This window comes from Spodoptera frugiperda, chromosome 25, assembly GCF_023101765.2.
Source record: "Spodoptera frugiperda isolate SF20-4 chromosome 25, AGI-APGP_CSIRO_Sfru_2.0, whole genome shotgun sequence".
Lineage (NCBI taxonomy): Eukaryota > Metazoa > Arthropoda > Insecta > Lepidoptera > Noctuidae > Spodoptera > Spodoptera frugiperda.
The window spans coordinates 4583577-4599284 of NC_064236.1; the positions used below are offsets into that span (position 1 = coordinate 4583577).

At 36.2% G+C, this 15708-nt stretch overlaps 2 protein-coding genes and 1 long non-coding RNA gene across 3 annotated transcripts in view; 1 reads left to right on the plus strand and 2 right to left on the minus strand.

The window, feature by feature from the left end:
- The window catches only part of LOC118263582 (nostrin), a 75997-nt gene extending 72033 nt beyond the window's left edge, over window positions 1-3964 (minus strand). Inside the window, exon 1 of the mRNA XM_035575672.2 lies at window positions 3766-3964. The gene's annotated coding sequence lies outside the window, so the exon portion shown is untranslated. The remainder of the gene's footprint in view (window positions 1-3765) is intronic.
- Window positions 3965-4269: 305 nt separating this feature from the next.
- Window positions 4270-15708, plus strand: part of LOC118263576 (uncharacterized) — a 34453-nt gene continuing 23014 nt past the window's right edge. The window contains exons 1-5 of the mRNA XM_035575651.2: window positions 4270-4761; window positions 7650-7801; window positions 9348-9534; window positions 13786-14031; window positions 15504-15632. Coding sequence (XP_035431544.2) covers window positions 4347-4761; window positions 7650-7801; window positions 9348-9534; window positions 13786-14031; window positions 15504-15632 — 1129 coding nt within the window. The 5' untranslated portion in view covers window positions 4270-4346. The remainder of the gene's footprint in view (window positions 4762-7649; window positions 7802-9347; window positions 9535-13785; window positions 14032-15503; window positions 15633-15708) is intronic.
- Window positions 7865-15708, minus strand: part of LOC126912392 (uncharacterized) — an 86971-nt gene continuing 79127 nt past the window's right edge. Inside the window, exons 2-3 of the long non-coding RNA XR_007707079.1 lie at window positions 8703-8851; window positions 7865-8136 (exon numbers count right to left, since the gene is read on the minus strand). This is a non-coding gene — a long non-coding RNA (uncharacterized LOC126912392). The remainder of the gene's footprint in view (window positions 8137-8702; window positions 8852-15708) is intronic.

Here is a 15708-nt window from a genome sequence, read left to right on the forward strand (position 1 = left end):
CAGAAACGATTTCGTTAATATCTTTTTAACTTAAAATAATATCAGATCAGTACCCAGGTGGAACACCAGAGTGGGATACATTTTGTCAATATCACTCCTCCTGATAGTTAGTTTCGTGAGATCTGACTAGGGTACTGCACATTCAACAGAGACCGTGCAGCAGCGCTCTTGTGCAAAACGAAACTACGATCTCCAATCCACCGGTCAAGAATTAACATTATGGTGGACCAAGCCAGTGGACTATCACAGGCTGCTGATAAAACAGAGTTATAGTGACTTCTTTTTAAGTTATCGTCATAATGATAGCTCGGTATTAGACTATGGGAACTGAGTCAACAGTACTAGAACACGTAGGTAATGACTCATTCACTGCAGTGGTCATTAAGTCAACGGCATAAGAACTATTATCTCATTGGGGCAATAGGTCTGTTACACCGTTTGAAGACCTGTATTCTATAATTATTATGAAGAAGCTAATAATATGTAGAATAATCTACGTAGTACAGATACTACGAACAACTTATCTAAGTGATAGATTGTAGATGGTGATTTACATAGTCCCACTTAGTTGATTGTAATGGAAGAGTGACGTTTGATTTTGTACCTTGAAGCCAGTTAGGGCAGGATTTTTCGGAAACATTCAGTAACTTTAACTTATCTGGAAATGTCAGAAACTTAGGGAATAATAAACGAATAGTTTAGGAACCTAATCATTCTTAAATTCTATATATTAAACCTATCATGAACCCAGAGGGCTGGTATTGTCCCTAATCATTCTTATATCCTCTATAGTCTATATTAAGTCGGTCATCCACTCAGAGAGCTGGTACTGCTGGTAGACATGTATCGTGTTTTCATTACACCTTCATCTCACCAGTTACTGTATGATGTATGAGATCAGGCAAAGTGACTCACAATTCATTAGTAATGACTTGTTTACACAACTACGAAACACTCATCATGAAAATCTTCACTTCCGTCTTTAGGTCCTCAGTTTTTCCACAACATTTGTTATTATTACTTAACATAGCATTAATCTAACCTCGTTAATCAAAGTCTAGATTGTTTTTGCTATAGTGACCTTGAGTGTTCCAGAAAAAGATTTCTCCGTAGGCGCATTGATTACATTAAAATGCGCCTGCTTCGATCACGTATTGGCAGCTAGGTAAATAGGAGCATACCCTCGCTACCCACACAGAACTCATATCATGATGATTATAACCGCAGATTTTTAAATAGATAAAATAAAATAAAAAATCCCTTTTACTCGATGTTCCTTTGCGAGCATTGTTTGAGATACATGTGGTCGGCTACGTAGACCCTATTGGAGTGGTCTAAGCCCAGTAGTGGACGGAAATGGTCCATTGATAATGATGGTAACGATGATTGACAGGATTGAGGACATTGCTCGATACACATCAACAACATATAAGTGACCACCGCTGACCAAAGGCTTCTTCTCACACAGATAAGGTTTGAGCATTAAATACCATGTTTGCTCAATGTGAGTTAACGATTTCAGACTTATAATTAGAAATTAAAGGTACAGGTTTCCTCACGATGTTTTCGTTCACCATTTGTCAGTTATCTCTTAATAATCTTGGAAAGTAAATATAACTTGGGAAAAAATCACATAAGGGCTTGCTGTTTTGAACCCGCATTCTCATGCATGAGAAACGGATCTTAAATCTCCGAAACACAACAACTATATTTAGTAGAAAATACTAGTTGAGGCTAGTTCTATTCTTTTATTAGTGTACAATACTGGACTCTATCACGCTTATTATCTGTTTTCTACTATTATTATTATTTAGTATTGAGTAATATCGCGAGAAAGTTTAGTACAAATTGAATAGCGGTCATGTCCTGATAAATTCACTCAAATGTCTTGTTTCTTGGTTTTTTTTACATAAATTATTATTGTTATGCAATTACGAGCATGCTACTAATATAACGTGGTTACTCGAAAATTTCATTTCTGGGGTAAATAATATTAAGGATTTATTGTTAAAAGGATTTTGGACACTTTAGCATTACATGTGTTTACATAACGAACGATATTTTTTTATATGTAAGTATAAAAAGATATACCGTACATATGGTTTGTACAATAGGTATATGTTTTCGAAGTATACAGAGATAGGTACCTCGTTTCTGTTATTCTTAGCATAGCATTAAATACCCAACTAAGAAATTAATCTTTAGAGAAACATCTGTACGTAAATATCATCTTATCTTATCAATTTTAATAATTTTTCCAAAAGACAATAAGGTCGTTCCAAAAGACAATCCTATTACACTTAATTTGGGAAACTGTAATTTGTATGTTTTCATTTATTTAATACTTTTGCATATATTATAGTACAAGGCAGACTTAAAGCCTAGGGCACTCTCTCCCAGTCTACCTTAGGGTGATATATGGGTCCTAGACCCCAATGCAGTCAACTGTTCAGTCAGTCAGTTGATCCTGTTAATGTCGGATGACCCACTCGCGATAACAGAATGACATAGTTGACGGGCAAGCAGGTATGAATTAGTCTATGCAGTAACAATTAGAGTTTGTGAACATTAATTTTATGCTATCAATATTCGAGTAGAAAAAGAATTACCAAACTCAATAGAAATCGGTAGCTGAAATCCTAGTCTTCCGAGACTATCGCGTCATAGTTATTAGTTACTTCATAACTCAACATCTTCACAACTAAGATGGTATCAAGATTTTTGACAAATAAAGTAAAATGTATTTTAACGTGTTACAATAACATTTAAGGTCATACGACACAGGCACCTGTACCCAGCTACGTGCACAAGTAAAAAGTGAGATTTAATTTTATATTATTTAAAACATTTTTCGAAGGCGATCTACTCCGTCGATTCCGTCTAGGTAGGTATATAATCTACATAACTTTTTAATTAATTAGTAATTCGAATGTCTAACCTCGATAAGAAAAATTTACACTCTCAATTTTTGCAATAATAACATGTTAAAATAGAATAATGCGTTATTTAACTAAATCAGCTAGTGAATTCTATGTTTGTCGTTTTCGTTTATTTATTAGTATTGGATATTGTATATTTATATCGGTATTTACATGCAAGGTTTTTACGTAACAACATAATCGCTATGCTATGATACCTATGTCATTATAACTAGTAGCAACTGCGGTTGCACACGCCGTTTCGATCGTTTGCTACATGACAAACTAACAACCTACTCCATATTAACTAAGTACATAATTGGATGGCATATACATAGATGTAGGTAGGTACATAGATACACACGTTGTGTGCAGAGGTGTATTTATTTCAAAGTCAATATTAACATATTAACTAAATTTATTACGACTCTCATTTGGTAATGTGGTATGGGTAGCTGTTAGCCGTAGGTAGACACAGTTGCGTCACTCGTCTCTGTCAATAACGCATAATAAACTTTTCTGTTGGCAAATAATGTGTTTCATAAATTCACGTTTAAATGTCGACTGTTTTTATCTCCACTTCAAACCTATATATACGTTTTTTATTTCACCTAAACCGCGCGCCACTTGTAGTTAAAAATAGGGAAGTAAACAAATCTAAAAAAATACGAATTCTATCGTTGCTTCGTTGCTGGCGCGTCCATGACTTATCTGTTACAGTCGTGAACATAGGCTCAGGCTTTGCCGCTCGCAACATTTCCATTATCATAATACCTACGTAACAATGTCAACAAAACAAACGATTGGCCGCAATTTAGGGAAAATCTTAAGCACAGCGAACACTCACCGTGTGTAGATGCAGATGTCAACAATCACTAGCGACAAATCCACTCACTGCGTCCACTGACGCGGGCAAATAGTTTTATTTCACTTGGTTTTCTCGAGGGGAAAACTAATGAAGTATCGAGTACGTATGACGCGCGGGACTGCGAGCGAAACACGACCGTCATTCGCCGGCGTGGAGGTGCGACTGAGTGAGCGTGTCCGTCCGTCTTTCCGTTGGTCCCACCACTCGGATAAATTCAGCGCCCGCTAAGCTGCGCCGGCGCAGGGGACCTGACCGATTTACCTCGCCTTCTGCTGCCCACTTAAACAACAAGATGTCACTAATGTTTTGAATCTATTGGATTACCGATCTGTCTAATCGACAATGGTCAGTTGAGATCTTTTTACATGTAATATCTATACAAGCCAAGGAAGTTTAAAAACCTTTTTTTAAACGTCTTTGGCTAGAAACCAAAAGGCAACAATGTTTTAATACCTCATTAGTGAAATAAAAACATTAATGTCATCGGTCAATATAACGTTTTTGTAATTTGTTTTCTGAATAAGTTGTTGATATTTTTAGGACACTAATACTCTGGCAAAATGTGGCATAAAGAGGATTCCCCTTCTCGTAGTGCAGTCCCTCATCCTACTGAGCAGAGTGCATCAACTAACAAAATAACAGAATCGTTACCGTTCGATGAAAACGAAATCGAAATCGAAGCGAGCGAGGCATCGTCGGTACTAATACCTCCAACTGTGCGTACTCGTAAGAGTAAAATTTGGAGAGATTTGGGAAATGTATCAGAGGAAACTTCCCATACGAAATTTTATAAGAGAAACAGAGATAAGAATGAGTTCGAAGTGACGACCAGGGAGGAGTACCTCAGTATATCCGAGTCGATGTCCGGATCATCAGACACCTTCGAGTGTATCCATGGCCCTCACGGGAAAGAATACACGCAAAAAGGATTGCTGAAAAGGAATCTTATGAAGAACTTGGATCCTATTCCTAAGGGTACACTCTATGTACAATTTGTAGTTTGAAAAACACCCAAACCCTAACTTTAGCGGCAATATCAACCTTAATAATTCTTTATTTAAAGTTTATTTTAATTTAAAAATTTTCTCCTACTTCTATCCACCCCGTTTTCTGGCCCTCATGTACAACTGACAATAATTTTGGTTGCCATGCCCACATATAGCAGACGGCACAGTATTTATGAAAGTGCACTTCAACAAATAGAACGTTTGTCCTTTTATTACATTTATGTGCACTTTCCTTCACCCACTTACCCCTTTAAATGAACTGTCATAATGATTTCTCGTACCGCGATGCTGACTTTGGTGACATGACCTGCAAACAATGGAACTAACCACCATCACGTTCGTGGCACTAAATTAGGTCCTAAAACCGAGACTCAGGCGAGACCTACGTCTGGAATCTCATCCTCAATCTGAATATCATAATATAACATTTCCAAATAATTTGGCGTATGTAGTTCTCTAGAGGACTGACCGACAGACAGACAGACATTTTGTTTTTTAATATTTGCTTTTCAAAAGTGCCTTCCCGGTTTATTTATAATACACTAGCTACTTCCGCGCGGTTTCACCCGCTCTGCTTGGCTCCTATTGGTCATAGCGTGATGTTTTATAGCCTATAGCCTTCCTCGATAAATGTACTATTCAACACAAAAAGAATTATTCAAATCGGACCAGTAGTTCTGGAGATTAGCGCGTTCAAACAAACAAACAAACAAACTCTTTAGCTTTATTAGCTTTATTATAATATTAGTATATTAGTATATTAGTATAGATAATTTGAATTTTGACTTTGACCTACCGCTTTTCGAGTTGTACGTGTTATTTGCCCTATATAACAATTACAGATTTATAAATTATTATAAACAAGTAATTTAGAGTTTGAAAAAAGTGCGTAATTTTCAGAAGTTTCAAAGCTAAAAGTCTTGAAGTGTGCCCTTTATTTTCTTTTACAGCACTGGGTTACCCAATTAGTTATACGGGTCTTTTAACCAATAAAAACGTGTGTTATGTTTACCATCAGTCTAGACATCAATTTGTGAACGTAAACTTATAAAATGTGCTTCTCCAATCTGCCTATTGGATTCAAAGACTTGATGTTATGTGGACTTTATAGCCATATTATTATCTTCAATGAAAGATGCAAAGCATTCTTTATGTAATACGTTCACTGAATAATATGTACAGCGACCATGCTTTACAATTAATTAGCTCTTATTCAATTGTCAGCCATTATGGTACCCAGTGTCATATAACTCACGTCACCTGAAGTAAATTCCTTTCTTTATATTCTTATGTTCTATTACATTCTATTATAATATACAATTTCTAACTACTACAGTCGTCCTTTGAACACAACTGCTTTGTAAACTGTCTATTTCTGTAACATCTCTCTTTATTACTACCAAATGTGTCCCCGGAAACTATTAATGGTTTTGATTTTTCTTTATCTCTAATATGACAAGAATAGTCAATGTGCCTCTTGTGGCTTAAGCAGATGCGTTTATGAAGATGTGGATAAGTCTGTATGAATGCACAATAGTTAATGTAAACACAACTTTTTGTCTGTAATTCTGAAAGCCATGCTCGAGAATTCATAGAATGCTATTAGATTGACACAATATGTATTATGTAAACTGATATTTTTTTTTTATGAAACTAGCCGGTATACTAGCTGACGGATCACGGAACTTATGGTAAGCAATCGCCGCCGCCCGCCGAGTTACAAGTGCCTTGTCGCCGTTTTGTTGGTTAGGGGAATCGGGGATTGGGAAGATTGGGAAGGCGGCAATTGGGCCTCCGGTCATTTCATTTTAGCATGGCTCTCCCACACTTTTTGAAAATCTTCCTAGTCCATGTGACATGACATGGGAATGAAATCTGGCCTTTACTATATCTTAATTTACTCCGTACTTATAAGCATCCAACATTTATCACCTAAAGGGAGACTGATAAATAGTGCTTAACATAATATGTGTACATACATTGAAATTTGTGTCTGCCAGTTTTGTATTTCCAAATAAAATCCTTTATTCGTTCATTACTACATATTGAACTGCGTGCTTCATAAGTATAGTTATTAACTATCGAGTACTGACCCCTAGTGGTAATTTAGTCATGATTTCTACTCTTGTTGAGGACATAACAATTAAATGGTTTCTTAAAACAAGTCTGAACAACCGTTGCATGCTTACTGCCAATGAAATCGTGACTGACCTGATAACAATTCCGGTGCATCTTTAGATTTCATTTTGATGTATTAGTTTCGTTTAAGAAAGCGTTGAATATTTTTGCTTTCTTCAAGCAGACAACATTAGAAGTAGTTTTGAAGATCATATACATACGTAACTTCATGTCTGTCTCCCCTGGGAGTAGGCAGTGATACCGCCAATTGCTACGATTCTTACACACCTCTTTCGCTTCATCAACAGTTATCAGTCTTTTCATGCATGCTCGTCGGTTAAGTGTACTTTTAATTTGGCCCTTCTTTAATGTATTTTGAAGATAACTCGGAAGTTTTAATGACCTATGTAGTTTGGACAAATGCTAACAAGATGAAAGTGTCGCCATTAGTAGCCAGATAGATATACAGGTAATATTACCTACAAATCAAGATACCTACTTCTAATCGAAGTTTCCAGTGATAGTTTTCTTTAAACTCCATTCAGCTAGCCAGGTGTACACATATACAGATAGGTCATTACATGACAGAGTATTATTTTTGTTCAAAATGTTGTTGCTAGGTAGCACTTCTTTTCGGTTCGATCAGATTGTGGCTCCACTATACATACTAAAATGCAATCAAAGTAAAACACAATAATGTTCATTATTATTACTTAATTACAATTTGTTCTATTTCAGACCCCAAATGGATTGCCGATTGTCCTCCATCTTTCGGTTGGGATATGGCTAACACATTATACCAAATGGTTCGGTGTCCCACCGTGGAGGAACAGACGGAACGCTTACTGGAACACCTCAATGACTTCGTCAAGATCAGCAGCAAAGGATATGTATCCTTGACTAAATGTTTCCAAAAGTAAATCGTAAGCAGGGTCTTAAAATTAGAGCTTTCTCGGTATTATTTGTTTGTTACACCGACTTCCGAAATTAAAGTTATTTTTAACTTTTTTAGTGAAGTCGGTTTATTTTTTTGTAAAAAGTATTTTATTTCACACTTTTTTGTTGCGATACTCAGTATCGCAACTAAAAAAGTCGGTTAAAATTCTCTATCTCAATAACTACTTTATTTATTTGTATTGTCACAGTCACTTAATTAACTTTATTGTGATTTCTATGTGAGTATGAAGTTCCATTGGCCATTTCTGGTCTTCTTCATCAGTTCCACCTCTTCAAAGGTTACTTTTTGACTGTAAATGCTTCAATTCTAGATAAATATACCAAAATCACTATATAGTTCCCTATAATATTTGAGGAGTTCCCTCGATTTCTCTAAGATCCCATCATCAGATCCTAACTTGGTGACAATGGGACCACATCAGAACTATCTACTTTCGAACAAAAAAATAATTTTGAAAATACGTCGACAATTGACGGAGTATAACTTTATTGTGATTTCTTGTGAGTATGACGTTCCATTGGCCATTTCTGGTCTTCTTCATCAGTTCCACCTCTTCAAAGGTTACTTTTTGACTGTAAATGCTTCAATTCTAGATAAATATACCAAAATCACTATATAGTTCCCTATAATATTTGAGGAGTTCCCTCGATTTCTCTAAGATCCCATCATCAGATCCTAACTTGGTGACAATGGGACCACATCAGAACTATCTACTTTCGAACAAAAAAAGAATTTTGAAAATCCGTCGACAATTGACGGAGTATAACTTTATTGTGATTTCTTGTGAGTATGAAGTTCCATTGGCCATTTCTGGTCTTCTTCATCAGTTCCACCTCTTCAAAGGTTACTTTTTGACTGTAAATGCTTCAATTCTAGATGAATATACCAAAATCACTATATAGTTCCCTATAATATTTGAGGAGTTCCCTCGATTTCTCTAAGATCCCATCATCAGATCCTAACTTGGTGACAATGGGACCACCTCAGAACTATCTACTTTCGAACACAAAAATAATTTTGAAAATCCGTCGACAATTGACGGAGTATACGATGAACAAACATACAAAAAAAAAAAAAAAAACATACAAACAGCCGAACATAGTACCTCCTCCTTTTTGTGAAGTCGGTAAAAAGTAAATCGTAAGCAGGGTCTTAAAATTAGAGCTTGATTTAGTAAATTGTAAAGGATTGTGTAGACCATTAGCAACATTTTACCATATTATGCAAAAATATTCTGCTTTGTATCCTACTATACCTAGGTACAATACCTACTAATATTTCGCCAGTTATGGACGTCAGTCTGCAGAGTGGTTTATTTTTTTTATGGAACACTGCTGCATGTTGTATTTGATCTGTAACATTATGGTAAATTGCAAAATGAACCATATTTTGGGATAAAATCCGTAACGTTCTTATTTTACTACGTTAACACACTGTGTGTTTGTGTGCCACAATACTTTTCCTTATATGATTCCCAGCGAGTTGACGTTCTAGACAAAGTTTGTACAATAGTGAGCTACTTACTAGAGTCTGTACCCCGTTTTCCTTTCCTAAAACCTGGGCTGGTGTCATTACTTGAGAACTTGAAGCACCCAATTTTTTTGATAAAGTCATCCGACGTGGTCACCTTCTTCGACATCATTATGCACTTCTTTGGATATTTCGGTGAGCTCTAACCTTTCTTCAAATAAAACAAATGTATGACAAGGACACGGACCAAAAGTCCGTGGAGAACAAATATAAATACAATTAAAAAAATAACCTTTCTTCCGATACCCTTTACTCTTTCCACGGATATCGTAATGTATGGTAGTTACTGCAGATTTAGCAGACCGAGAAGCAGCGCTCTCATATAAACCTGAACCATTTAAACTGCGGGTTTCAACCGACGTGATTATGTCGAAAAGGCCAATAATCCAGCAGTGTAGCTGATTGTGTATTTAATAATTTAATTACCTGTCCACTGTAATATTTCGCTTTGCCTCGGGCATTCAATATGATGACACACTTTATCTACAATGAATTATGTCTTCAATTGCATCTGCCTTTTGGCTATCAGCATATGTGGTCAGTGATCAGGTACATCAGGTACAGTGGTCTATGCTGGTCATGTTTGTAAGAGCTCTATTATAAACCTTTGTCATCACAAATAAACAAAATTACGCCATGGCACGGTACCATCTCTCGAGTTGCTATAGTTCCTACCATGAAGTTACCATGTATTAACAAAGGGGTGGAAATTGTACCCTGTCAACTTCAGTCTTTCGCATCCTAATACTGATTGCCTCATGATGTACAACAACATCGGTCCGCATATTAAACTAACGGTGTAACATTGGTGTTCGGATTGGGATAAATTCGTTTCAAATCCACCAGATATCTTTTTAAATCAGTTTACTTCAATTTTGCTTCTAAATCCATGATGTATGAATGATTGATGGCGATATTGGTTAGTAAACTGAACAAACTATAACTATAACATTTGTTATAAATGATAAATGATATTTATTTCTGTAAAAAGATTATAAAATAACACTTTTACACGTCAATATTTCAAATAGCTAGATGAGGCCGGCATTTCCTATCCGACTACTCTGAGAAGAAATGCCGAAACAAACTCAGAGGTCATAGTCTCTTTTAAAGTCCAGACAAAATCAATTAGAGATGTCGGAGAACCGTGCAAGTTTATTCTGTAGTGGTCTTTTGAGGAAAGAACCACAGCAGTTTGAGCGGACCTGTTCAGATGGCAGCACGCATGTGTCAGTTTACAATTAGCTCAACTGAGGGCTGTTGCTGAATGACCCGACGAACAATACCAACCAAAAGAACATTTGGGTAGGCCACACAAATGCTCACACCGTCAGAACATAATTAACTAAAAGTGAAATGACTAGGCAAACTCTCACGGTCGCACGGTCCTCAAACTACCAATTTTAAAAATAATATGTTAAAAAAAACATATCGAATGATATTAATGTATATCATGTCAAATTGTATAAAAATGTAACTTGTGTTACAAACATGTCAACATGACCTGTGTGGACATTATAGCGGCTCACTCCCAAGCCTGACTATCATCTAAGTAGTCTTTAATTTTATAATAAGCTTTACTATACAGTTTTTCTTTAATAACATTTTTAAATTTATTCAGGCTCAAACTTTGAATATCGCTGGGAATTTTATTGTAAAAGCGTATGCATTGACATCTGAACGAACCACTTATTTTCTTAAGTCTAGTAGTGGGAACAATATATTTGTTTTTACTTCTAGTGTTTATATTATGTATATCACAATACTTTTTGAATAAATTAATGTTTTTGTGAGCATACACTACATTTTCATAAATGTATTGAGAAGGAACAGTCAATATATTAATTTCTTTAAATAGTTCCCTAAGAGAGTGCCTCGGACTAAGATTATAAATTGATCGAATGGCTCTTTTCTGCAGCACAAAGACAGACTGAATGTCAGCAGCATTTCCCCACAGGAGGATACCATATGACAGGATACTATAAAAATAACTAAAGTATACTAATCGCGCTGTATTTACATCGGTCAAATTTCTAATTTTTTTAACGGCATATGCTGCAGAGCTGAGCCTTTTCGACAACTTATCTACGTGTGGAGCCCACTGTAGCTTAGCGTCCAGAGTTATACCTAAAAAGACAGTTGAATCTACAGGGTCCAACTCCTCGCCCTTGATTAGCACGCTGGTTTTCACATGTTCATTTTGGTATCTTTAATATTCCCTCGGGACGAGCATTATTTTTGTAAGATGTGACACGCATGGCTCCTGCAAAAAATATCTACTACTTTTTCTGAATGAAACAAACTGCACAATATCATGAGAATTAATTGAAATCGAACTATTATTACGTAGAGTTTCGTGTTTGGCGTATTGAGGCCAAGTCAGTATCGCCACGCCATTTAATGGCATCTAAAAGAGGACAATGTCGTTGTCACTCGAGGGATTTTACTCCTTTTGAGGTGTTATGATTTATGGAGCATGCAAGCGTGCTTCTCATAGCAATGCTTTTCGATTCTACTGTCTTAGAATTCATTTAGTGGGTCAGGTGTCAAATGGGTTGTTGATATGCTTATGATTATACGTAAGCACACTTAATTGTATTGAACGAAGTTATTTTTGATCCTATTTACAAATAAGCTTGTTTAAACTAGCTTATTTGTCTTTGAGTTATTAGCTTAAATACTTAAATGGTACCTTCTGATTTATTAACCAATATTATTTTCAAACCAATATCACAATAGGTAGAAAAATAATAAAGTAATATTACCAACTACCAGTACTACCTTAGTACTACTTTGATTTACGTTTAACGAATTCGAAACGAGATCGCGTTCGGCGCTCTGATTGGCCGGCTCGATGGACCAACCTATCAGAGCACCAAACGCACTCGCGTCTCGATATCGTTAAACATAAAGCAATTTTGTACTAAGGCCACAGGTGGTAGATACAGCATTATTTAACAAAAACCACAGATAACTTCACCATATCATTAATGCAAGAGATTGTCGTCAGTTTTCTCTCTCGATGACAATAAACATTGAGAACAAAGTGCTATCAGAAAGTTGAAGAAAATACTTGATGTAGGAAATGAACAGTGAATGATCGACTTTTCTTTGATGGATTCATTGAACCTAGTCGTAGAATGGAATATTGTGAATGGGTTGTTTGTTTTCATTAACAGTCGTAGTTATGTTGACATGTAGCTATAATTGTTAGCGCTGTAGAATATAAAACAAATATTGTCAACAGAACGAATTCTCATTAGTTGTTTGTTATCTCGGTTATAGGTAGGTAGATGTACGTACCTCTTAACACTTTAACTACCTACTTTACTCTGTACTAAGAGTAGCTGCTCTGCTTGCCAAAGGCTGTTTTAAAGTGTTAACCAGAAACGTAACATCAACCACGGTCATCATTATTGAACACTAGGCTAAATTCCACTCGACCAAAGGTACTTTTCCAACAGAGATGTGCTATGCTACGTTGGTCATATTACAGTGGAAACGGTCACATAGTTTCACAGCTTAGCTTAACTCTTACTGACTAAAAACGACCCCGTTCCTACTCCTGGTTGTCGACTCGAAGCCTCGGTAACCCGCTAGGCAGTCCACAGCTCCGGGTCAGGAGAGAAGTACAGTAGGTTTTAAATAAGTGTCAAGAAATTCAATAATGTTTTATTTACTCTTTAGTATTTAGGCATGACATCACATAAATTATAATGCATACTGCAGAATGTAGAACGGTAGGTAACTTGAAACCATGGGCAATTTCATGGTGATAGACCCTTTCTCTACGGTACAAAGGCAGTAAAGGTTTCGCCTCATTTATCTGCAACACGACACCGCAGCCACGACCACACAAAATTCTAGTGTTTTCAGCATCATGGACACTTGATATTTAAATAAGTAGCTATATTGTTTAACTATATACCTTGACAGAACGGTTGGCGCGGGTGGCTGCCGCGTAGCGTTTAGAGGTTTCGATTCCCGCACGGAACAACTCTTTGTGTAATCCAGAAATTGTTGTTTCGGGTTTAGGTGTTATATGTGAACTAATATGTTTGTAAAAATCCATGACACAGAAGAAAATCCGTTTGTGGGGCCACGTTTAAATAAAAAAATAATAATAATAAAGTACTGTTTAAACTATTGTAAGTTATAACACTAATGATACACTCATCTAAACACTTAGGAATCCTCATCGTCTTTGAAAGAAACTCACCCTAAAATAGTATTTATATACCATTAATTTCTACAGTATCAATGAATAATTTCGACAATATTGATGACATTGACAATGCACAAGTTGTTCTACGAAATCTCTTCTCCAATGGAAAGAAAACATTTTAATTACAATTTCTATTAACAACTTCCAAATTTTTGTTCCAGGTTTCCTCTTAATAGATGTGGACGATGACACACTCTTCGATATAGTAGCTGGTGCCATGATCTGGCACCTGACGGCTCCAGATAAGCTGAGAGGACAGGGGACGGTTCAACTGCGACATACCATGGCTGCAGCAGCTCCGGTACTCCGTCAGACCACCGTCAGGATGATGGCCATCGCCAACTCACACAAATTCCCCATATTTTTGGAGATCTCAATTCTTCTTGCTTATGATACGGCGGAGAATTGTACGTTTATTTCGATTTGTAGATTAAGTAAAGACACTAAAGAGACAAATTGGTTTTCCTGTTTCTGTGGGAATTTATGAAATTTCTTTCTCAACTTCCGTGCAAAATTTCACGTGTGGTATATTGAAGAAAGTGTTTATAGTAAGGATGTTGGTGATATAACTCTTAACTTGTTTAATATTTCTCACGTGTAGGCAGACTTAGCTAGCTAATCTATACTTAATATCTATACTTAATATTATAAAGCTAAAGAGTTTGTTTGTTTGTTTGTTTGTTTGAACGCGCTAATCTCAGGAACTACTGGTCCGATTTAAATAATTCTTTTTGTGTTAGATAGCGCATTTATCGAGGAAGGTTATAGGCTATAAAACATCACGCTACAATTAATAGGAACCGAGCAGAGCGGGTGAAACCGCGCGGAAGTAGCTAGTAACACTATATAGCACAATTTTACGTTGCCCTATGACAATGTTATCCCAAATTAAATTAGCAGAATGTTAAAAACGTCATTCCAATTTTAGAGAACTGAGCCTAAAGTTCCCTAAGAAAAGGACGTAAAGTTCTTCCGACCAGGCCAGGTGACCTTGCGGGCTATCAGCCTACTGTTGTTCGTTGGGATTTTCTATCAATTTTTATTCACATGTAAACTTCATATGTGCGATGTAGGATTTATGACGTCATGGTCGATTTGCTTGTCGATCGTCTGTGTGACTTCTGACATCTGTCACTTGTCATGTCATGCGTCGCCACAATATTTATAGAACATCAAATACAATGTAGCTGTAACTAGCATCCAATCATGAATTATCTTCCGAAGCAGACGATACGATCGGGGTCGATACATAAACTTGTTCCATAATAAACTGGACAGCGGCTACTATAAGTATTATTGTCATCTCATATTCATAAACTATCATTTTCTTCCTAGCCTAGAAAACATTTTATAGCCAATTATTTTCCACCGCCTGACAATAGCTGCTTAACCAATGATAAATATTCAAGCTGTCCTGTTTTTGATCACCTCCTTATTGTTAACTTTCTATTAACTGCCATGTCTGCCAACAGAAACTGGGTTGAAGATTGGATAGGGATCTTGTATTTAATATAAATTGTGGGTGGTTTAATAATGCGTTCCGTATTTTTAGAGAACATTCCTACTATGAACTAATGCTGTGTTTTTTGTGTTTTGCAATTTCCTCATTATGTCATATTATCAAAGTCTTTTGAAATGCTGTCTTGCCATGATCGAGACTTACGCCCAAATATTGGAAAGCTACTCAATTTTATGTTGTTTATCTTTAAAGATATTTATCTTTCTATCGTAACTATTCTTGACAGCGTCTTAAAATTTAGTCACGTCGGAGTATTTGACTGTTAATAGTGTTAATCCATTTAAGTGATACATTTTCTTATGTTTTAGAGGAATAATTTTGAATTGAATTTACCTATTGATACTTTTTTTTTATTTTCAGGTATAGAAATGATGAAAGAGAATATTTTGGAAAACATATTCTATCGGTTTAATCCTTATTTCCCCAACAGGCACCTGGAGAGTTACGACATTAATCCTGTGGATTGTCATGATCCTACCGTGAAATTAGGTAAGAGTGAAATAAGGAAGGCTTTCTTGAGGGGGGAAAATCATCCGATGACTTCTCCTGCCTTAGGCGAGGTGAG